General features: G+C 38.6%; 1 protein-coding gene across 23 annotated transcripts in view; it reads left to right on the top strand.

The window, feature by feature from the left end:
* The window catches only part of ELMO1 (engulfment and cell motility 1), a 523,453-nt gene that overhangs the window by 166,716 nt on the left and 331,582 nt on the right, over positions 1–25,155 (top strand). For all 23 annotated transcript variants that reach the window (XM_023639526.2, XM_023639522.2, XM_070264858.1 and 20 more), the window contains 4 exons: positions 3,875–3,910; positions 14,982–15,081; positions 22,253–22,404; positions 24,567–24,645. In XM_023639526.2, the coding sequence (XP_023495294.1) occupies positions 3,875–3,910; positions 14,982–15,081; positions 22,253–22,404; positions 24,567–24,645 (367 nt within the window). The remainder of the gene's footprint in view (positions 1–3,874; positions 3,911–14,981; positions 15,082–22,252; positions 22,405–24,566; positions 24,646–25,155) is intronic.

The raw sequence follows: 25,155 nt of genomic DNA, 5'->3' as shown, positions 1-25,155 counted from the left end.
TGTGTAACCTTTTTTGAAATTTTGTCTCCACACAAAAGATGAATTTCTTTTTTGAAAGTAATTGTGTTGACCTCCACTGACACGGATTATCAGCACTAACTCATGCTCTTGCTTGTGAGAATTCAGTGTCTCTTATAAGTCTTGGCTGTTGTGGAAGGTCCAGGCCAGGCCAAATTGGTCAGCGACTCACTTCAGAGCTGCTAAGGGCAGGTCATACTGTGCATGTCCTGCACTTCACCTCGGACAGAGGCCACGGGGAGGAGCAAGCAGCCCTCCAGACAGAGCCAAAAAGAAGCTGCTCTGTGTGGTCTCTGGGCCCCAGCTGTGATGGCTGCGGGGCCTTCCCAGCTCCCTCGGCCTGCTTCCCTGGAGCGTGCACTCCACACAGCTTAGGGAGTTCCAACTGGAACAGCTCTTCTGGGGCCCTGCCAGAAATTTGCATCACAAACGCCAAAGGGGCCAAGCGTCTTGGGCTTTGTCAGGGGTTGTGTGGCAGAAAATTCCTTAAGCTGGATCTCCCCCCTCCCCACTCCTCCTTGTTTTGTCTCTTGTGTCTTTGTCCGTCACTCTGGTAATGGAAAAGCGAGGGGGTCACACAGCCTGTTTAAAGAAGAGATTATCTTCTGCTAGGGAAAAGAATGCTGTATGTTGGGCTAAGGTGTGAGGATTCTGGCTCCTCTGAAACATCAGCCTTTCCAGAATTGTTTGTTCCTCTGGTCCTGTTTCTTTAAAAAATGGGTATATGGAGAGAGAAAGAGAGAGCCTTAGTTAGGAAAACAGACATCACAACAAAAAGTCCCCCTTTGCTTATGCTTAATCTGAAGCTAAAGCGAGGAAGTTGAGCATAAGAAGCACTGTGACTCAGCACTGAATTTCTCTCTGCACTCCCGTTAGGAGAACTTTCCAAGGCCAGGGTCTGCTATGGGACGTGGAGCATATAGAAAAACCCGAAGCTGCTCGGGCCCCAGGCCAGAAAGCTATTTTGAAAACTTGCAGTGACTGTGTTATATATTACACACACACACACACACAATGTATTTCTTTTGAAACCATCGTGTTAAAAGATGAACTGAGGCATTTTAAAGATTTTAAGAGTTTATTTGAATAAAACTCCATTAGAATGGGTCAGGGCCAAACTGTAAGTGTTTAGGAGCTGTCAGCCCACAGGAGCCCTGAGAGGAGAGACTTTTAAAGAGAAGAGGCGGAAGCCAAGCAAGGAACGCATTGATTGACTATAGCTTAAAGCCTAATTGGCTGTTGGTGATTGGTTGTCCCTAGGTTTTGATTTTATAACCTGGGACATTTACAGGCTTAGGTTTTGGTTTGCTTACACGGGTCACCAGGGCATTAGAGCCATACCGGCCTCCTTGTGTAATTATACTTTAACAGTTCCGAACTTAATGGAGAAGTGGCAAAATCCGGTTTCACCTTGTCCCAGTTTTGTCCTTTAAACAAAGCTGTAACTCAAGGTGGCACCTTGCAACCAGTTGTCTTGTCTTTTCCTAATCTCTTTCAATCTAGAACTATTCCTTAGTCGTTCCCTTCCTCTCATGACTTTGGCACATTTTAAGATTATAGGTCAGCCATTTTGTAGAATATTCTTCAATTTAGGCTTGTTTAAAGGTAATTCATTAAAGGTAATTTTCAGGGAAAGATAAAAGCATAACTCACATACAGATATAAAATTGAAAACATGTTAAAAGAATTTATTTTACTCGTGTGATATGAGGGAACCCGGCAGATGTTTTAACCATTTCAAAGGAAAAGTCAAAGGGCACAAATTTATATGGAGCAAAGGAATGTTGAAATGAATTGCAAATGGAGACAAAACTGGTTTTTCACTGACAGGGAGGAAGTCAATTCAATCACTACCAGACAGCACAAAGTATATATATCCATGAGTTACCTACAACTTGAAGACGTCAGGGATGGAATCTGAACCCAAAAGAGTATGTTATAGACACTGCTTAATTTCCCCTTGAAACACTCATTTTTTTTTCTATAGACTTATCCAGTTTTCTCTAGTTTTAGACCCATATTATAGGTCTGTGACTGGAAACTCACAGAGGCTTGTGTTTTTTTCATTGCATCTATTGATGGCACATGATGTCCCTTTGTCTTATTACTGGTGTTCACTTTGAGCATTTGATTAAGATAGCGCCTTCCAGATGTTCCCACTGTGATGCCTTTTCCCTCTTTGTAATTAATTAATAACTAATTTTAAAGTAGTTACATCATGGAAAATGGTACAAATCAGGTTTGTATGTTTTTCCCCAGAGATCTGGTTCTTCAGCAATACCAGCACACCACTCTTTAAAACAATGTGGATTTATTCATTCCTGTTTTACTCAATGGGCTATAATCTATCAGTATTATTATTTATTTTGATGCTCAGTCTGCACTAGATTTGGCTGTAGAAGCTTCTTCAAGCTGTCTTCTGTGTCCTTTGACCTGTCTCCCATTATTCTTTGAGCATTTCTTTACTTTCTGGCTCAATAAGATGTGCCGGACTTATCTAGATCTTTCCTTGCCCTAACTCGGGCAGGAGTCATTTCTCCAAGGAGCTCCAGTTCTTTTTAGATGATGGTAGTGTTTGGCCCTTGCAAGAGGGCCCAATCTCTGCTCAGTCCTGCCTCCCAGTGGCCACCGACTCCTTTCACCCCACTCAATGGCTTTTTGAAGGAGAAAAGAAGGAAGATAATAAATATTGTTTTTATAGAAAGGCAGATAAAGGAGAAGGAGGGGAGGAGAAAGAAGAAGATCTCTTTATATACATTTTTAACCCCCCAGTTTTACCAAAGACAAGATCTTATCTTCTCGTGGTCAGTTAGGTTTCTGAAGTGGTTACATTTTATGTGGTTGAAAATATGAAACTTCTGAAGAGCCAAATTATTCATCAGCCGTTTGTCGAGTACCTACTCTGCCTGTGCCTGACATTGTCATAATGAGTCACAGTGCTGAGCCCCTGCCTTCAGGCAGGTGGAGGGACAGTGAGATGTCCTAAGGAATACAGCTCCTGTATCCTCAGCACATGCAGACGGGGGTGCCACCTTCACTCTGACCAAGAAAGGGAAATCAGAGGTCAGAGATGCTTCCCAGAGAAGCCTAGAATCAGGGGTTGGACTTAGCTAGTTGGACAAGGAGGGGAACAATGTTCAATATAGAAGGAAGAACATGCTTAATGCCAGAGAGATTTGGCAGACTTGAGGAATGGGAAGTGATTCGATAAAGTTAGAATCACTTTTGTTTCCTTGTCTTCTTGACCCCAGTTTTTAGGAAGCATAATTGTCCTTTCTTGTAGACAAGACTTGTCTATTGCACATATTTTTTTGCAGTCTACCATCCCAGAGTTCCATCTCTCATCCAAGAATATTGCAATGTCTCGTGAAGGCTTTTTTCTGAAGAAGCGATCTTTTCTCTCAAGAAAAGAGAAAGTAGAATTAGTGGGCTTTTTACCAAAGAAAGATAATCAACTATTTCTTCACTGCTAAGCATATACTTAAGAGCAACTGCTCTATTACTTTTTGGCTTCACTTTTTTCATTGAAAGTACACCCATTCTTATCTTTAGGGACTTTTCCCCCATTGAATATATACCCCTTCTGAGCCAGATGGAGTGTTCTTCTTGCGTTTATTCTTAAGTAAATGCAATAGGTTGGTCACAATAGTTTAATCCTTGTCTTTTGATGATTCTTATTGTTAAAGAACACTGATTTATTACTTAGAATAATGTTTTAAAATGAATAAAGTTCCCTTACTTCATGGCGATTCAATTGACCCTACATCTAATCCTGGGCTTTCCTCAAAATATGTAATTTGTGTAAAAACATTGCTTTCAAACACGTTCCTCACATGACTGTTTTTAAATTTTGCAGACGATACCAGAAATTGCAGAAGATCATGAAGCCTTGGTAAGAATTTATGATCAATTGATACAGATGATAAAATGCTTCCTTCTTCTCTGCATAATTTAAAACCTGTCCTCTGACTGATGGTATAACTGTGTATCTAGATATTTTGAGTAAGTGATTTTTTTTCCTTTTTGTTCTCTGTTTGTTGTTCTTATAATAAGTTCTGTAAAAATTTATTTCCCTTTTCTTTTTCCTTTGTGGTAGAAGGAGTACTTTCTGTTTTTAACCACAAAATGATCACATCAGGATTGCTACCCTTCTCCTAGAGCAAGGCTAGGCATAATTTTGTGTATTACTTTAAACAAATACTTTCTTTTTTGTGGCCTATGTGATGTTCAAAGTCCAAATCTTTGATTTTCTTCAATGGATCAGTAAGAAAAAGATCTATATTTTTAAAAAATATTCGGTATTGAAGTATGGGATGGAAATTATTTACTTTGAGTCTGAGAAAATGGTCAATCACATATCTGTTAAGTGAATTTCATAGTAATCATGTCAGGAGATCTCAGAACTTCTTTCTTAGAGTTTTCAATGCCTTTCTTATCCATTAAACAATGTGAGTCCACATAGGGTCTAACAACTCTCTACAGTAGGCTGAACAAATTTCCATTTTGCCAAATTGTTAAGCGGATATTTTCAGTTTGAGAAGGAAGACTGAACAGCATCTGAAAATGTGTACCTTATCTTTTAAATCTTCAGAGAACATCCTGATCACCTTCAGTGTAGGATACTGGTCTCAAGTAATTCATCTTCCCCTACCCCTCCTGCATCGAGAAAGTATTAGTTACAGTAACTCTTTAGTTATTAAATTCTAATAAAGTAGAAAGCAATATTGAGTTTTTAGGGTAACACTTCTTAAGTCTTATTTTGACATATATTTTTAATATAGTAGAAGTATTTACTGATAATGCTAGTAGAAACCATCTTTTCTGAGAGTTCACTCTGCCCTGGGCACTGTCTCAATGGTTACATTTATAGCTTCTAATTCACACGTATACCCACCACACAAGATCAGTAAAATTAGCATCATTTCCATGGTACAGAAGTTAAAATCAGGTGGTGGAGCTGGGATCCAAACTGATTTTTTCTTTGGCAACCTCATATAACTTGCTAATGTAGAGGAATTTTTGGCTCCAAAGCCACAATGATTTCTTAAAATTTGTCTGCTAACAGTTTTAATCTTTTGGTACGTAGGGATGTTGGAAGTGTGCCTAAGTGTGAACCATGATTTCTATCTATCAATCATAGCCAAAATCAATGTTCAGAGCCATGGTTCTGGTAATGGTGGAGTTAATCAGATAACAATTATAAAATCTGTACAAAATATTGTGAACAAAAATACCTAAAAACAACTACTTGAAGAAACTGGATAGCAACCTCAAGCGGACAGAAAGAAGAGGGAAGTCAATCCTTGAGAAGACAAATGGGCTTCAGATAAGATTTGTGTTTGCAGCTTTTGCTGGAGGATACCTGCTCATCCAGGTAGCATGGGGTGGCAGAAAGCCTCAGTCATGGTAAGTTACTAAGAGGAAATAGTTTAGGGCTGGCAGAGCAGCTAGATAATTAGGGGGAATCCATCAAAGAAGGGAAGCTCAGAAGGTATGAGACTCCATATCTACATATAAACTCTGTCCAGATCTATCACTGAAGCGTGAATATATGTGTGTGTGCATGTGTATGTGAACCCCACGGGACCTGGTAAAAACAGCAACTAGAAATGGAATGAATTGAGAAGAGATTTAAACTGCCTCTCACTGCAGAATTTGGAGTTTGTTTTTAGCCAGGTTAACTTCTTGATAGAACAAAAACCAACACTCTTCAGAAGAACCAGACTGAATTTTGAGCCTTGACAATGTTTCATTTCCAATGTTCAAAATACAATAAAAATTACTAGCTTTATAAAGAATAGGAAAAGATGACCCATACCTAAAAAAAATAAATAAATAAAGCAAGCTGTAAAAACTGACCCTGAGATGACCCAGATATTGGAATTAGCAGATGAAAAGTTTAAAGTAATATTAATAAATATATTAAAAGATTAAAGAAAAGTATTAGCATAATGAATGCACAGATGAGGAGTCTCAGCAGAGAAATGGAAACCATGAAAACTAACCAACTGGAAATTATAAAACTGAAAAGTATAATATTTAAAATAGAAAAGTTCACTGTATGGGAATAGAAGATGGCAAAAGAGACGGTAACTTTGAAGATATATTACTGTAAATTATCCAATCTGAAGAATAGATAAAATGAATAGTGAGTAATTGATCAATGAGATAGTAACAATTGATTTAAAATACACTTATTTGGGGGCCCAGAAGGAGAAGAAAGAGAGAATGAGGGAGAAAAATATTTGAAGAAATAATTACAGAAAATTTCCAAAATTGTTGAAAAACATAAATTTATAGGTCTCTGAAGCTCAGTGAACCCCAAATGGGATAAATAAAAAGAAAACTATACCTAGAAACATCATAGTCAAACTTCTAAAATCTAAAGATAAAAGTGATATTTTGAAGGCAGCCAGAGAAAAACAACTTATTATATTAAGAGAATAAAAATAAGAATGAGAGCTGACTTCTGATTAGAAACAGTGAAGGCCAGAAGGCGACATCTTAAAAGTGCTGAAAGAAAAAGAAAACTTGTCAACCCAGAATTCTTATCCAGCCTTTTGAAAATGAGGGTGAAATAACAACACTTTTAGATAAAGGTAAACCAAAATGGTTCCTTGTTATCAGATATACACAACAGGGGATACGAAGGAAGTTCTTCAGACCAAAGGCATATGACACTAAATAGAAATTGTGATCTACAAGAAGGAGTGAAGAACACTAGAAACTATAAATATGTGGGTAACTACAAAAGACAAAATACAGTTTTCTTTCCATCTTTAAAATTTCTCAGACTTCTTTAAAAGACATATGACTCTATAAAGCTAAAAGTATAATGCTATTTTGTAGAGTTTATAACATATGTAGACGTAATACATACAAAATAAGAACACAAAAGATGGTGGTGTAAAAGAAACTACAATATAGCAAGCTTCCTATTATATAATTGTCCCTTTGAGTAAACACTAATATGTTACGGGTGCATATTACAATCCATAGAGTCACCACTAAAAGATTAATGCAAAGAGGCATAGCTCAAAGTCCAGTGGAGGAATTAAAATGGACTAAAAAATATTTGATTACCCCAAAGTAAATAATAGAAGAGAAAGAGAACAAAGCATAGCTGAGACAAATAGAAAACAAATGATAAATTGATTGACTTAAACTTAACCATATCAATAATTACATTAAATGTAAATGGATTGATCACTCCAATTAAAACACTTTAGATCAAATTTGAAAAAGCATGACCCAGCTATACGCTGTTTATAAGAGACGTACTGTAAATGCAAAGGTACGTGTAGTGTGAAAGTGAAAAAGTGCATACCATGTAAATGCAAATAATAATAAAACTAAGTTGTTTTATTAATATCAGACAAAGTAAGACTTCAAGATAATATATTTTCAGAGATAAAGAGGGGTAATTCATAATCAAAAATGGTTGCCTCATTAGGAAAATATAAAAGTGTTTTATGTATATGTACCTAATACAAACCTTCAAAATTGACAACTAAAGAGAAAAATAGACAAATCCATAATCATGGTTGGAGATTTTAACACTCTCTTCTAATTGATAGGAAAACTAGGCAAAATCAGTAAGGGTATGGAAGATTTGATCAGCACTATAAAAGATATGGGCTTGTCATTTGAGTATAGATGATCCCACCCAACAACAGCAGAATACATATTTTTTTGAATGCACAAAAATCTTCACCAATATAGACCTTATGCTAGGCCATAATACGTCTCAAGAATTTTCAAATGACTGAAGTTATACAGGTTACATTCTTTAATCGTAAGGTAATTAGATTAGAAATCAGTAACAATAAAGTTGCAGCAAAGCCCCAGATGTTTGGCAATTAAAAGACACACTTCTCTTATACCTAGGAGTCAAGGAATAAGCCCAGGTGAAATTACAAAATATTTGAACTGAATGATAATAAAATACAACATACTAATCCAAAATTTGTAGCTAAAGCAGTGCTTAAAGGGAAATTTATAGCTTTAAATGCTTATGTTGTAAAAGAAGAATTGTTAAAAAAAAAAAAAAAGCAGTGGTGTAAGTTTCTACCTTCAGAAGCTACAATAAATAGGTGTAAATTACATAAGTAGAAAGAAGATAATAAAAAGAGCTGCAATCCATGAAATAGAAAAGAAATAAATAATAGAGAAAATTAAAGCCCAAACTGATTATTTGAAAATATTTATTAGGAAAAAAGAAGAAAATAATCCCAAATATCAATACTGGGAGTGAAAGAGTGAATATCACTACAGATCACACTGGTATTAAAAGGAAAATAAAGAAATGTTGCAAATAACTTTATGCCAATAAATTTTAAACTTCAGATATGAAATGTGCCAGCTGCAGAAATGCACAGCTTTGATTTCCCTTCAAGAAAGAATTTGCTAATTATCCCTGAGGAGTACAGTTAGCTGATAGCTTCTAGCTATAGGACATTGGAGACCCATGACAGCTTTCAAGCCAAGGCCAATCATAGCCTTTCTAGGCAGCCCCCAGTCAGCGAGCATGATGCCGGTACCAGAGCCTGGCCATCTCTCTCCATTGTGGGACTGCTCTAACAGACAGTATTTGTTCTGGAACTTCCTATTGGGTTGGCTGAGACTTTGTGGGGTCTACATCTACTTCCTCTCTCCATTTTCCTTTCATAGGCATCAGATCTGCCTCATGGTCTGAAGGTTTTCCATACCAAATCCTGCTTTGTGCCTCTTTATCTTTCATAGGCACTGCCTATCCTCCAATAATCCTCTTGGTCTGCTAACTCCATCTCAGCATTAGCTTCTCAGAGGACTAAACTGACACATCAAAACTGACTCATGATGAAATAGAAAATCTGAATACTCATGTCTATTAAAGTAATTGAATTCAGGGGCTGGCCCCGTGGCCGAGTGGTTAAGTTCGCGCGCTCCGCTGCAGGCGACCCAGTGTTTCGTTGGTTCGAACCCTGGGCACGGACATGGCACTGCTCATCAAGCCACGCTGAGGCAGCATCCCACATGCCACAACTAGAAGGACCCACAACAAAGAATATACAACTATGTACCAGGAGGCTTTGGGGAGAAAAAGGAAAAAAATAAAAAATAAAAAATCTTTAAAGTAATTGAATTCATTATCAGAAAACTTCACTTGGTGAAAACTGGTTATCCTGGAGAATTTTATCATGCATACAGAGAATACCAAATCTACACATGTACCTTCAGAAAACAGAGGAGGGGGAACAGTTCCCAATCACTTTATGAGCCCAGCATCACTCAGATACCAACACCTGAGAAAGATAATACAGGAAATAAAAATTATAGACCAGTCTCCCTAATAAACAGAGGTGTAAAAATCCCCAGGAATATATTAACAAAGATAATCAAGCAATATATAAAAAGGGTAATACATTCTGGCCAATATACTTTTATCCCAGAAGTCATTTAACGTTTGAAAATCAGTAACTGTGATTCAGTATTTAGCAACACAAAGGTAAAAACCTAAGGAGAAAAATCATCTTAATAGATATAATAGATACAGAAAAAGCATTTCATAAATTCCAACATTCATTCAGAAAAATTCTCAGCAATCTAGGAACTGAGGGGAAAAAAAAAGGGAATTTCCTCAACCTGATAAAGGCCATCTACGAAAAAATGCATGATACTTATTGCTGGAAGGCTGAATTTCCCCCTTTCTAAAGATTGGAAATGAGGTAGATATGTCTAATTTTGTACTTCTATTCAACGTTTTACTGGAGTTTTTAACCATGGCAATAAGTAAGGAAAGAAGTAAAAGACAGGATGAACAGAAAGGAAGAAGTAAAACCAGTTTTATTCATAGAAGACATTATTATCTATAGAAAATGCTAAGGAATCTACAAAGAAACTGCTAGATCTCATATTGAATTTAGCAAGGTTTCAGAATACAACATCAGTATATAAAAACAATAGATTTTTATACGTTAACAGCAAACTAAAAAATGTAATTTTAAAATTTCCATTTGCAAAATGTCAAAAATCATAAAAATCTTGGGAATAAAGTTAACAAGAGATGTGCAGTATGTATTCACTGAAAAATAAATATATTGCTGAAGGAATTTAAAGAAAAACTAATTAAGTGGAGAATATACCATTTTGTGGGTTGGAAGTCGCAAAATTGTTAACATAGCAATTCTCTTCAAATTAATCTGTAGGTTCAATGCCATACAATTTTTTTGTGTGTGTGTGAGGTAGATTGGCCCTGAGCTAACATATGTTGCCAATCTTCCTCTTTTTATTTGAGGAAGATTGTTGCTGAGCTAATCTCTGTGCCAATCTTCCTCTATTTTGTTTTGTGAAGTGCCACCACAGCATGGCTTGATGAGCCATATGTAGGTCTGCACCTGGGATCCAAACCTGCTAACCCCAGGCCATCGAAGTGGAGCATGCAAAGTTAACCATTACACCACCAGACTGGTCCCGCCGTAAAAGTTTTTATTTTTATTTTTTTGCTGAGGAAGATTAGCCCTGAACTAACATCTGTGCCAGTTCTCCTCTACTTAATATGTGGGTTGCCAGCACAGCATGGCTGACAAGTAGTGTAGGTCTGTGCCCAGGATCCAAACCCATGAACCCAGGCTGCCTAAGCAGAGTACACCAAAGCCAACAACTATGCCACAGGGCTGGCCCCTCAATACAATACAATTTTTTGAAAAGAAATTACAAGCCAATCCTAAAATTTAAAAGAAATGTATAGGACCTAGGATAGCCAAAACAGTCTTGGAAAAAACAACAAAGATCAGCAAAGTTGGAGGATTTCATTAACTGACTTCAAGACTTATTATAAAGTTAGTTACTATACAGTATGATATTTGTGTAAGGAGATAGACATATCAGTGGAATACAATAAAGAGTCCAGAATTGATCCACAGTTAAATTTTCAACAAAGGATCCCAAAGAATGTTTGCTGACATGTCATGCTCTGATTCTGAAGGCTAAGAGAATGTCTGAAGGATGGTTTAGAAATCCATATATTTCAGTGTGTGTAAATTTTACCGCAAACAAAAGAAAATACCTGGAGAAACTCAAGGGGCAGGGTGAAACTATATTCATTAACTTTGGCAATTAAGGATATATTCTATATGATTTATTGATAGCTTTAAAGGTGGCCTTTCTTTTCTTTTTTCCCCACTTCTGTCTTGGGCATGTCACCCAATAGAAATATTTGGAAGCACTATTCTTTTATAAATTTAAATGCTTTGAGATTGGCTGAATTTTGTTGGAATGAAGATGATCTCTACTGAGCTGATGAGAAACATTTATTTGAATCGTTCCAGCACACATGGTGTGTTGGCTGTGACATGGCTCTCAACCAGCATGTAAAGTTTGCAGTTGGCTTAATTTGTGGCAGTCAGTACTGCAAAATCTTTAGCTTAGCACTTTATAAAAAACAAATACACCAAACAAATAAAAAGGCTCCTGCATGTGCCATGTGGTTGCTTTATATTTGTAATTCTTTTAGCCTTGACCTCCTGCACCCAGCGTTGATTTCAGAGATAGGGCCTTGGCACCTGCCTTCACTCTTTGGAGCCTGAATCGCTCCTGTAAGAGTGGAAATAAACGTCTATGTCAGGGTTGGATAAGAGCTTTTATGGTTGCCTCATTTGAAATGAGGTAATTGAGTCCTTTGATTTGCAATGTAATAAAATTTTAGCATGGCCATCTTTTCCGTGCAACTGAGGTTTTAAAGTTAGGTTTTGAAAAAATTCTCCCTCATGGAAACCTAGTATGCCATCCAGCAACCAGTGAATTATATATGTTATATATGCACTATGTATGTATATAGCGATATATGATATACATGATTACATATAATGTATTTTATATGTCTCATATTGTGGTATATCTATATAAAATATAATTATATATTAAAGTATATAAAATCTATGTATAAAATATTGTTATATAACATTTAATAACATTTATATAAAATAGAGATATAAATTATATAACATTTATATACAACGTTAAGAAATGGGCCAAAAGAGCAGTCCTTCCTCTGTGCATCTTGGTGTATGATGCAAGGATGCCTTTCTCTCACTTATCAGTCGTTCACACTGATGGAGGCAAAGCACAGACAGCCCGGTCTGCTGTCTCAGAAATGGTGCTCCACCGTCTTAACAGCCGTGCAGACTGAAAGTCTGGCCCCAGAGCAGCCTGGAGATTTGGAAGCCAAATGATACTCTTTCTCCTTCTCTCTCTCTTTTTTCCCAGGTCCTTGCAGCCTGTCTGAGGAGTCTGTAGGCATAGTCCTGGAGCTTTTGGGAAGAGGGATTATCCACAGATGTTACTAAGGCCATTTGAATTATGGGTCAATTGAATGGGAAACAGCTATTTTGTCTTCAGATAATTAGAGAACATAAACATAATTTGTCTTTTGTTCTTTGCTATTACTGAAGACTAATAGCATCTCTATTCCCAGTCTCAAATAGCTCCAGGGACTGTAAAGAAGAGTTTGATCCCACTAGTGTGTGCCTTCCAGTGTCCCTGCCTGCCCTGCGGCTTGTTCTGTTAGTGAAGACGTTGAGGTGGTTCTTCTGCACTGTGTGGAGGCCGTGGGGGCCGTCCTCCCACGTCGTGTAGTGTATAGGAATGTTCTGCCGGTTGAGGTCTTTTAGCATGCCAGGTATAAGCTAATGGTAACGATTAGTTATTATAATTGTTTGTATGGTTTATATATATATTATAGTTATATATCTGGTTGTTATTTTTCTTCTTTTTAAGTAAAAAAGTATATATTACCTAATGTTGTTTACTACTAATACTATACATTATTATGTAATAATGTTTTCACAGTAATACTGACGCCTACCCAGTCTATTAATAAATATTACTAATTGCTTTTGCTACCTGGCTCTCTTATTTTCCTGAGGCAATTTGCTTTTTTCCTTTTTGCAGTCTGGTGTTTGAATTTTCTTGTGACTCATTGTCTATGGAAAGAGTCATTCTGGACTTTTTGTTTAACCTTTCTTGCTACTCTTTTGAACTCATTTTTCACCTGTCTTCCTACTCTTTTTGTTCTCTCTTTCAAATAAGTTTGAGTTTTCCGGTTTTGGCATTTCTTTTCAGAGGCGTGATCCTCTGATGCCATCTAGGGGCACCTGTAAGATTGTGATTGCGTGTCTGTGACTGAAAAGCCTTTTAAAAAAAAAAAAGTATTTGCTGCTTTTCTCTCTGATGTAAATGGTTGGGCTTTCTTTGAAGCATTTTTTTTTTTCCCCTGGCTCCAGGGACAAAGAATCCTTGACAGAATAAAGGCAAACATTTGAAAATCATGGACTTTGTTTACCTATTTAAAATATCACTTTTGCATAATGATAACAGCTAACGCTCATAGGCTGCTTTCTGTCTGCAACACACTGTTCAAGGGCTTTCATAGCTTGTTTCATTTCCCCAACAATCCTCTGAGTTAGGTATCACCACCACCACCATCATCATCGTTCCCGTTTTTCATAAATGAGGAAACTGAGGCATAGAATGTGTTAGTAACTTGCCCACTTAGAGCAGGAGGGGAAACCTCTGCTGTCTGATTGCAGAAACACCCCACCTAACCATCTCTGTCCATTGCCTCTCATCCCCTCTGGGCTCCGGTGGCTTTGATCACCGTCTCTTCCTGAGAGCCACTTCCTCTTTTGTGGGTTTCTTTTCAGCATCACAGCTGCTGAGGTGATGCAGAATTTCCAAGGTCGTTATTGAGACTGGGCTGTGAACACTAGGAAGAAGGGAAATTACGAAGCTGTTTAAAAGAAATATGAGCCTATTTCTATTCTATTAATCGGCAATAGATGGGAAGATTCAATTTAAACATTTTATGAGACTTTGTGGTGTAGCAATTGTGGCATATATGTGTCCAGATTAAAAATCTGAGCAACTAACTTTATTTTTTAAAGATCAACCATCTGCATCAGTGGAGTTGCCTACAGTGTAGAAATGCTGATGGGCGTATTTCAGTGCACTTGAAGAGAGAGTACTTATCTTGAAAGTGTTAAGTCAATATTTATTATGATGATAATTTACAACAGAGGTGAGTTTCTCTAAAAGATTCTGAGTGTCTGTTAAAGTGTTGTTTTGAAAGCACCTGAACCAAGAGATTGTCTGGTAAGGGTCTTGGGTGGAGCTGTTTTAGACGGCCAGACTTTTTTCTCTGAAGCCTGCCTGATCTCTGTTTTTCTAGCTCACACATTAGACCCTCCGTACAATCTTCAGAATCGCAGCAAGTCTATGGCCCAGAGTCATCATCTCCACAAATATTCTATAAAGCCCGTTAACTAAAGATAACACGCTGGCTAGTGTAACATAGAAATGACTATGCTTACGTACATATATATTTGTATCTAAGTGTTTGTGTGTGTGTGCGTGCTCATCCAACACACACACACACACACAGATATACAGAGACCGTGCAAACCCTTTGCAAAGTGCTGACACTCTTAATAACACTATTTCTAATCTTCTCTATTGAGTATCCATGGATAATAAGGGAAGCCCATTGCCCTCTCTTAGTTGCCCTACCTTTCGTTTACTGAGAAGCTCTTCTTTAAGCTATCGTTTGCTGACGCTTATATGCTACACACTATATTGAGTACTCTACAGGCAGCGCTATGGTTAAATAGACACCACTAGCCAGTTTTTCAGCTGAGAAGGCAGAGGCTCAGAGAGGTTAGTGAACTGCCCAGTACAAAACAGCTCGCCAGAGTGAGAGTCAGAAGGAGCCCAGGTCTGTCCCACTGAGGCCCTGGCTCACCTCCGTGAAGCCAGTCTGCCTCCTTCCGATTAGCTCCCGTTAACAGTTGTCTGTGGCGCGGCTGCTTATCCCAATGACCGTTTACAATTCTGCTTGTATTCATTTTTCTAAAGCTTTCCCACTTCTCTGTCTTTCCTTGTGCTCAGCTCTTGGGCCCATCACCATTATGCCTCCCTGTGTTTTCCAGCTTTGGAGACATGCTGTCCTTCACCCTGACGGCCTTTGTAGAGCTGATGGACCATGGAATAGTGTCCTGGGATACGTTTTCAGTGGCATTCATTAAGAAGGTAATGCAGATGTGCTTCCCTAGGCTTAAATGACTTCTTTCGTTCGTTGATATTTTTCTCTGCCTTGAGAATATCTTATAGTTGTCTCCTTTACTTGTTTGTGTTAAAAGGTAGGTGGCGTTTTGATAGTATTATGTTATGTGGGGGTCAGGAGGCCTAAATAGTATGTGAAAAATGACATTTTCTCCCCACCGGGATCATAAGGGATTGCACAGGAGAAGCCATAGTCAAGAGAAATCAGTGTCATGTTGCTAAAACCAAAGAAGCGTCTGCTGAGTCCCTGTGCAGGACTCTATTATTCTCAAGACCTAAGTGGAGTTCCACCGCTCCTCATGAACCTTCTACCCTCGCACCAGTGTTCAGGAAAAGGGAAAGAGGCAAAGTGCACTGATTCCCTACATGCCTGGTTCTGAAGCCGGGATATAAGGGAAAGCAGTGTGCCCGAGTCCGTGCCTCCTAGGCCAAGCAAGCCTGCTTACGCATAATCATGGTGCAGTAAATGTCTCTGAGATCGAATAGTTTGATAGATTCCTCCTTCTTTAGGAGGAAGCTCATAAAGGGCCGGGCAAAGGTGGACCTGGTGTGGGGAGAGGGCAGAAGAACCCCACCATTCCTTGCAGCTGACTTTCAATAAAGACACAGCTGCAAACTTACAATTCTGTTTCCAGACTTCTAACAAAAAATAAATAGTTCTGACTTTATAACTGTTAAATGTAGTATTAAATCATGGATTATTATTATTTATTTGTTAACTTATTTTTCTTCTCTGTATTTGTGAAACGGTTTGTGAATATATTGGCATTTTTCGTCCTCCTGTTGTATTGTATGAAATGTTTGGAATTCATAAATTTGCTAAGTATAGATTCCTGGGAAGGGTTATCTAAAATAAAGAATTTCAGAGAAGCTGTGCAAAAGGGGGAAAATCAAGGCAAGATCCATTGTGTCACTTGAACTTTTTAAACCTTTTATTTTGAAATCATGGTTGACTTATAGGAAAGTTACAAGAAATAGTACAGAATGTTCCTGTATGTCCTTTATCCAGCTTTCTCTAATGTTAACATTTTGCATAATGCTAGTACAATTATCAGAACTAAGAAATTAACAGTGGCACAATACTATTACCGCTGTTTGATGTCACCAGTTTTTCTACTGATGTCCTTTCTGTGGTTAAGGACCTGATCCAGGATGCCACGCTGCATTTAGTGATCCCGTCTCCTGCGTGTCTTCCAATCTGACAGTTCTTCGGTTTTTCCTTGTCTTTCATGACTTTGACAATTTTGAAGAGTACTGGTCAGTTATTTTGTAGAATATCCCTCAGTTTGTGTTTGTTTGATAGTTCCCTCATGGTTAAATTAAGATTATGCATTTTTGGCATGAATACCAGAGAAGTCATGCTTTGCCCTTCTCAGCGCTTTGTACTGGGGTATGTGGCGTTGATATGTCCTATTAATGGTGATGTTGACCTCGATTACATGGTTGAGGCGGTATCTTCTGGGCCTCCCCACTGGGAAGTTATCCCTTTTCCTTTTAAAGTTAATCAGTATCTTGCGGGAGATACTGCCTTGAATTGAATGGCATAGGAGAACCTCTCGTCTGTCGAATGAGGGTGTTGGGAACGCCAGCCCTGCAGATTGAACGCCTGCATGATGTTGCATATTTATTTCAGACAAGAGCTGGTTGGACACCCAGGGCCTTCTCGACATGCCTCTGAATCCTCTTTCCTTATGTAAGTGCAGAAAGCCGAATGAGATGAGTAAAGGGAACCACCTAGAAAACACCAAAAAAAGAAGAGGCCTCTTTTTGCCTATATTTGTCAGTGGTATGAATTGCTAAAAAGAGAAGAAACAATTGTAGATGAAAACGCCAAGGAAATTCTGATGTGTTATGAAGTGCTTTCCATTGGTGGTGGCCGGGAACGGAAGCATTAAATTATGAATGCAGATGACAAATTGCTGTATTCCTGTCTGAAGATACTGGGTTTTGTGAATTTTTTTATATTTAAAAATTTTAGCTCATTCTAAATTTATGGCAGGCCTTTCTTTCCTGCATCCAAATTGCCTGTCTTGCCTGTTATTAGAGTTTCTTTTGCTATTAAAAACAATGCTGTTCTGAATGTGAATGCCTTGAAATTGTGTGGTACTTACACCCATATTATCTCTTTTGATGCCCACAGCAACGCTTTCCACAACAGAACAGACAGTCTCGTTATTCCTGGTGAGGAGGCGAAGACACAGTGGCTGGGGAGGTTAAGTGAGGTCGTAGGGAATGGGGCGTCATTGGTCCCATGGTTCACGGCTTCTTTCCCCACAGTCATGTACCTGTGCTTTCAAGTGGTGGAAATAATAGCTGCTGAAGACTTGTTGAACCAGCGTTTGCTTTTATTCAGCCCTCCCTGACCTCACTGGTGGAGAGTTAAGTGATTTCTTTTGCTCTCCATTCTCCTTGCATCTTGTATATGCTCCTGTTCCAGCATTTACCACATTTCTGTGAATTTTTTCCTCTTTTGACTGTCTCTCCCAATAAATCATGAGTCCTACGAAGGTGGAACCATGGCTTTTTTCACGATTTTATCCTCAGGGCCTGTCATAGAGTAAGACGTGGATACATTTCTGTGGAATGAAGGAATGAAATTTGCTTTGGAAGCATTTTTTTAAAGCTAGAACTTGAAGAAGAGAAAGGAGGAATCCAGTGACACTGTATTTAAATAGATTTCAAGTAAAATTTCAGTTATGAGTCAAGAGGAATTACAAAGCTGTCTTTCTTTAGGTGATGTGAGAAGTGGTTAGAGAGAATGACAATAATTTAATTTTCTAACTACTTAAGAAAATGGTTTTCATTCATTGAAATTAAATGAAAAATCATATTAAATCTAAGAAAGCAAAGGCTAGCAGTCTTGGTAGTTTAAATAAAAAATTAAATATTTTTGAAAAGGCAATACATTTAATGTATTCCACATCCTCATTCCCAGTCGTTCCGTCTATTTCCTTTGCGTTGCTACTTAGACCGCATCCCCATCTGTGAATTTGAAAAATGGTCATCAGAAAATGACTTTGTAATTGATAGTTTTTGTAAGGTTGACATTTTTTATTCATTAGCTGGATCAAATTCAGCACTTTGACAACCCAGGAATTGTCCGCAGGCAACTGTCTTTTAAATGGAGCTTTATCTCAACAAAAATCAACTAGGAAATGCCCTGACAAAAGATGCTTATCTCTGTGGTCCAGACTTGGCTTCCTATTAAAGCCAAATTCATACCACTTTGGAGAAATATTTTTTCCCTGCCAGCTCATCTCCTTCTCTACTATCTGTTTTGTTATGTGTGCCTCTAGATTCTAGTTTACAAACTTTGTCTGCAATAAATAGCATCATTTCCTAAGCACATTGAAACTTGGGATCCCTTGAAGCCAATATACAATGTTGTTGCTTTTTAAAGACTTGGCTACCTAGGGAGAGGGTTGGAAGACATGGAGAAGAAAGAAATGAAAAAAAAAAAAAAAAAAAAAAGTGGAACTTTCTATGTTCTGAGTTGGTTTACCCCTGGCCAAGTATAACCTCAGTGCTTTTTCTTGGAAGGAAAGTTTCATACAAATGCTCTTGAAACCTTAGCTTTGCAGGAGGGCCTCGTTCCCCCTGCAGTGTTTTCAGTGCCTGGACAAACATCCAGCCATTTCAGTTTAGAAACCCAGTAATTTTTGTCTCTTAAAAACTTGAGAGATTTATGAGCCTCTCTTGGATAATTTAAAATATGGGAGTGGAGCTCCATGCTCTCTCTGGTTCTTTTCAGTTTCGATAGCATAGGAAAATGTTAAGATGTCATTCTAAGTGATTCTAAGAAGTGTTTACGTGATTTTAATAGTTTCTATCATTGATTCATGCACTGTGATGTTCCATAGCTTCTTGAAAGTTTCCCAAATATTCCTCTGTTTTATGTAGGTAACTTTTTTAAATGAATGAAAGCGTGTGGAGGTAGTACATATAATTATTGCTAACTCCTCTTCTTCCTTATGATATGGACCCACTTTCAGGAAGCTGTACGTTGATTGGTTCAGGCTGGCTCACCTGTGTCGGCCAAAAGGGCAGTAATGGAACTGGGAACAATGTCAAGGCAAAGCAAGTTATTACTGATTTTGGGGGAGAACAAAGGATATTAAAATTTAACCAGACAATCTTTAACCTTCTGTAGCTATACTAAGATCTATAGTTTTTAAACTAGACCTAGCAAATAACATTCGCACATTGATGAATTTTTATATACACCAATAAGGAGCCTGTGTACTGTCGTTATGTTCCCTCAATCAGTCCTGATGCCTTAGTTATTAGTACTGACTAGGTGAAAATATTGGGTCCTTTAAATGTGTGATTAAAACTGCTGACAAATAAAGGCAAAAGATAGAAGTTAGTCTAAAATAATGACTAGTATCTCCTACAGAATTGTCCATGGGTCTCTGATGGGTTTCATGCCTGCTCTCTGCCAGGCAGTACTCAAGCTAAATGTGTTACCCAAAATGCTCCCTTGTAACCTGCATTAGGATTGCTGAAATGATGTTCTATATGTCAAGGAAGAAATGAAGTAATAGAAAAGATTAATTTTAAAGAATCCTTTGATGAAAGTAAAGAATTAGTTTCATGGGAGAGAAATAATAGAAATGGCAAAAAGGAAATGGAATATGTCTGTGGGATAAAAGTATGCCTGAATTAAAGCAAGATCACCACTGAGCAAGCCCAGTGGTATTCATGCACTCTCATTCAGCAGGTGAGAGTTAATAATTTGTAGAGAAATTTAAAACCCGTTATGAGAAGGTGTACTTCATATCAGAAAACATTGAGAGTTATGATTGAATATTTCAAGAAGGGAAATATTTTCGAAAGGATATTTCTGGAAGTAGAGGGTAAATTTGTATTAGAAGGACATCTTGAACATAGAGGAAACTGAGGAAGATGCTGTCTTAGTAACACAGGAATGAGTTGGACAGGGGGCTAGTGTTGTGTGTATACAACTGAACGTCTATCAAAGGGGAGACATTGCAAATGAATTCACAGAAAGAGAAAATAGGGAACTGGGCCTATTAATCACTAATGATTATAGGAAACTTGGAAAAAGGTGATAATCAAGAAGGGAGGACTAAGAAGGCTGTGAGATTGGTTTTCACACCTTTTAATTTTAGGCTCTGTTGGACTATCTAAATGGAGGTATATTTCTGGATGCCAAGAATAAGCACTTAACATACTTCATAGTAAATACCTTTTTATCTGTCTATCTCTGCTAGACTCTAAGGTCCTTGAAGTTAAAAATCACGTGGGTGTTGCTTATCTCTCTATTTCGAGATCCCAGGACAGGGCAAGGCTGTTTTATGTCATACGATCAATACATACTACTTGAGTGAATGAAAAGAATCAATGGAAGCTGGAGGGTAGGGGAGGGAGTTTGACAGTAGGTTCTCAGGTGGAAGATTCTCCATGGAGTCTTAAAAGTACATCCAGATTTACTAAATAGAGACAAGAAAAGGAGCATGGAAGGAAGAGAGAATTAGTGCAGAGAAAATCACAAGTATCATCAAGGAACTTCTTTGTGAGTTCTTCCGTGCCTAGTTTCTCAGTTGTCTAATAAGTGCCAGGAATTGTGCTGGGATGATGAAAAGTGATTGGGATTGTGTTGGTGGGGAAGCCAAGAAATTGATATTCAGTTTATAAGACGTCTAAGTTAGGTGTTAAACCATGAACACAGTATGAGGATAGGTGGATTTTTGTCAGAAAAAGATGGCTTTAGAGAAAGAAAGGTTGCTTAGCATGGTAGAGTGGATAGAGTGGAGCTGACTTTGAAGATTGTGGCAGGGCCTTGCCAGGGACAGTAAACACGCTGGGGAAGTTTATTAGCTGTTAAAGGAGCTAAAGCAGTCTTTTGAGAATCTTAAAATTCTCATACTCTTCCTATAGTTTGTATTATAAAATAATAGTTTTTTAGAACATTAAATTATAATGTTACTAAACTTCTTCATGTCATGTATTTCCCACTCCCTGAGATCCAGATGGATCTAGGGGCAGAGAGGGTATTGGTATCTGTACCCCCACCCTTACTTTCCCCAGGGAGTCATTGGGCTAGAAACAATTGAGATGGTAACTGCAAGTTGCCATGGGTGCTTGCATTTTATCTTGCACAGGATGGAGAGGGGATGTGGAGAAAGGGTTGATGGGACAGCAGAAAGGGGAAAATTAGTGTCAACAGGGGGAAGCGGCAAATGTCAACTTGTCGTGGAACCAAATTATTTAGCTTTTAAGAAAGCAGTCATTATGTTGATATAATAATAAGCTTTTAGTGTGAGTTGTCAACAGATAGTCATAACTTTTAATGAAGCCTCTAAAATAAAACCTTTCTGGTACCCGTGTGTTTGGTTACTGTGATCCACTCTTCTAACTCTTATTTTACTTCCCTCTTACACTATGATTTGTTATGTTTGAGGCCTCAGTGGTAATTCCTTCGGGAATTATATTTTAGAGCTTAAACTATTATTTTAACTTTTAGCACTGCTAATTTAAGTTTTTTCCTGTTTGCGAAATTTGAGAGATGAGAAGAATTCATTTTAACCATAAGAGATTGGAAGAATGGGGCAAAGAGTGTTTCATTGAGGAATAACAAGGAAAGTAGCCAGTGACTGAAAAGTTGCCAATCGAATTGTGTTGACAAGTGTGATTTGTGTGAGTCCCTTAAGAATGAAACAGGATCATAATAAGAACATAAAAGTCATAGATGGTGTGAGTGAAGGAGTAGCTTGGGAATGGAAGGGAATGGCTATTAGTATATGTTGAAATTACCACCTCAAAGAAACACAGGAGTCTTTACAGTGTATGTGCTGAAATCCTTTGCTTCTGAAAGCTGAAACTCAGAAGAATAATCCCAGAAAAACCAGACAGAATAATTCTTTAAGCTGTCTCCATTTTAAAATTGCTTATTATTGAATTACAGAAATAACGTATAAATAGCGCTTTGTAATAATGTCATGAGCAATCATTGTCGACTTGATGCATTTCTTGCTCTTCTGCTGTAATTCCAGGTACTTATCCTCAGTGTCTGGTGTTTCTTAAACAATCCCTCGATTGACTTGATTTGCTTCCTTCTCTGCTTCTCTGCTCTGTTTTCCATGAGTAGTCAATTGTGTTCTGCTTGGATTTTCAGATAGCAAGTTTTGTGAATAAGTCAGCCATGGACATCTCGATCCTGCAGCGGTCCTTGGCCATTTTGGAGTCGATGGTGCTCAATAGCCACGACCTCTACCAGAAGGTGGCCCAGGAGATCACTATTGGCCAGCTGATTCCACATCTTCAAGGGTAAGCGTGCTGATGCCCCCACCACGGGGAGGGGAAATGCTACAGGTGGGCAGCCTCCTTGGTGTCTTGGAAAACGCTTCATATTGGTTTGATTAAATACACAGAAAAAGAATCTTTATTTGGCTTATAATCACACCATGTACCATGCTTGTCCCCCATCACACTGAAATGGCAGTTACTTACCCCTGAGTGAGCTCCATGCCTGTTCTTGGCGCTCATCTGTCCCCAGTGGCTGACCCTTACTAGGCACTCAGTTTTGATGGTAGATCAGTTGGAAGATGTCAGTAGAGTTTTACTTTTAATAAGACATAATAGGTTAATTTGTTTTCTTAAGTTCTCAACAAAGTTTTTCCTTAGTCATTTAAAATAGTGTTTTCTGTGATATAATGAGTATTTTCATAGTTCATTAGGAGTTTTTAAAGGCAGTATTCTTTCTTAGGCCCAAGGGGATTTCGATGACCTTCTTCTTTTGTATTTTATAATGTATGTATTTTTTTCTAGAGGCTTGAGCTGTAAGACAAGGTTCTTGCAGCCAGTAGTCTTGGGGGCTTTTTCTCTTCTCTCCACCCTGAGGTAACTAGGAAGGTTGTTTCCGATGATACTGGACTGAGGAGGACCCCCTGCACAATGCCACTTTATAAAGTAAAGAATTTGGGCTGCAGGTGGCAACAAACGTCCTGAGCCAGCTTACCCAGGACAGGGAGTTTATTGAAAGGATACTGGGGCACTTTGTAGAACCCAGGAATGACTTAAGCAGCAAAGCCTTGGGGAGGACAGAGACTGTGGCCTCCCTGGAGTCCTCACAACAGGCCTTTTCTCTAGCGAACTGGCTGGCACTAATGTGACTCAGCTCCCAGTGACTGTGCCCTCATCTCTCAGGTCACATTTGCAAATTCTCAAGAGGAAACCCGATTGGCCCATTTGGGTTGGGGGTGCAGGAATAATCAGGAGGTCCCAATATACCAAAAACGTTAACTGTTGTGTTTATAATATAAACTACCAAAGTGCATTAGATATTTCCTTCATTAGGAGGGGGGGATGGTGACCAGAATGTGAAATTTTAAGTCACACAAGCTATGGATTGTGGCCTCTGGGCGAATTATCACATGCTCTAAAATGATGATTTTGTGTGAAACCTTTTTAGAAATCATACCAGTTTCACATTTTCCTGAATGTGAAATGTATTAACTTTATAGTCTGTATCTTTTCTCTGAAACTCGAGGGCATAGTTTCACATTCGCAATGCACTTCCCCAAAGTGGAGAGTTTATTATTTGCCAAGCTCTGTGCCAAGGATTTTACATACATTACCTCATTTTATCCTAAAAGCAATCCCTTGAAATAAACATGTTCTTGCCAGGTGTTACAGATGAGGAAATTGTGTCTTAGGGACACTCCATGAACTTGTCCAAGGTCACACAGCCGACCTGTGGTGCGCTGGGCTTTGAATTTCATCATGCCAAAGGCCGTGTTCTAAGCCCTGCCTGTCGCTAAATTATCCCTAAATGTAGCTCGTAGGCTGCTCTTTGTTTATGCCTTGGGTCCTTCTTGTTTACTATTTACTGTGCGCCTGCCAGTACATCTTTGCTTCATTTGGAATTTCTGATATCATTCTGGTAAAAAGCAAATTTGTAAACATAAATACCTGTTCTTGTTTTTAAAAAGTTTTTATTTAGAAATAGATTTTTAGAATATGTAATATCATTGCCCTGGAGACAAAGCAGTTTCCTTTATAATAAGCCCAGCAATGTGGGGACCTCCAAGACTATTCCCAGATATACTTCATGCATCAGAAAGAAAATTACACACTCACATACACATACGCACATGCACACACACACACGCACACGCACACTTGCACATTTGCAACTTCTGGGCCTATGCTTTTAATCCTAATAGGGAGAAAGGGAGAGAGCCAGCTGGCTACCTGTACCCTCTGGGTGATTTCCAATGAGCAGTGTGTTGTCCAGCTAGGGATGGTAAATGTCCCCCCACTGTGTTTCCAGCCTTGTGAGGGTTGAAATATATTCTCATTGCTGAATGCATTTCCTAGGTCCTGCCTTTCTTTCTCACCATTTTTTGGAGAGGTGATCATGAGCCTTATCATAGTCTGACTCAGGAGTAGCCTTTTCTGACTTTCTGTATTGTTCTGTGTCTTTACAGGACAGATCAAGAAATCCAAACCTATACCATTGCAGTGATTAATGCACTTTTCTTGAAGGCCCCTGATGAGAGGAGGCAGGTAAGTTGCCTTTCTTTTGTCTTAAGACTATACCCAGGGCTGGCAACTTTTGGTGCAGAGAGAACCCTCTCCTTCCCATCCCGGGGATTCCTTGGGCCTCCCTGCTGCTCTGTGGCTTAGCTGGCTAGACTAGGATCATTCACAGATCCAGTGGGAACTAGGTGGAGATGGGCAAGCCCTTGTCTGAGGAAGAATGCTAGGAATGTTCCAGTGGTGGAGCCCTTTCCTCAAATGAAACCCAATGTGGAAGCCCAAAACATAAAAGGATGAAAGTGATGCTGCTGTGATAGAAACAGAGTTGGAAGCCCCTGTGACCTTCTGTCATTTCGTTGAATGCACACTGGGACAAAGTGGGTGTTAGCCCCTTTTTCCTGGTGAGGAGCCTGAGACCCTGAGAGGTGTCATGCTTTGCCCAGGAAGTGTGAGATGGAAAGGTGAAAGGACAGGAGGGAGAACATGCAGATTGCTGCCACTATTAGATAACTGTTCATATGTCAGAGGGGCTCTTTG

Source organism: Equus caballus, chromosome 4, assembly GCF_041296265.1.
Source record: "Equus caballus isolate H_3958 breed thoroughbred chromosome 4, TB-T2T, whole genome shotgun sequence".
Lineage (NCBI taxonomy): Eukaryota > Metazoa > Chordata > Mammalia > Perissodactyla > Equidae > Equus > Equus caballus.
The sequence above is the reverse complement of the archived record's forward strand: the minus strand, read 5'-3'. Positions and strand labels throughout refer to the sequence as shown.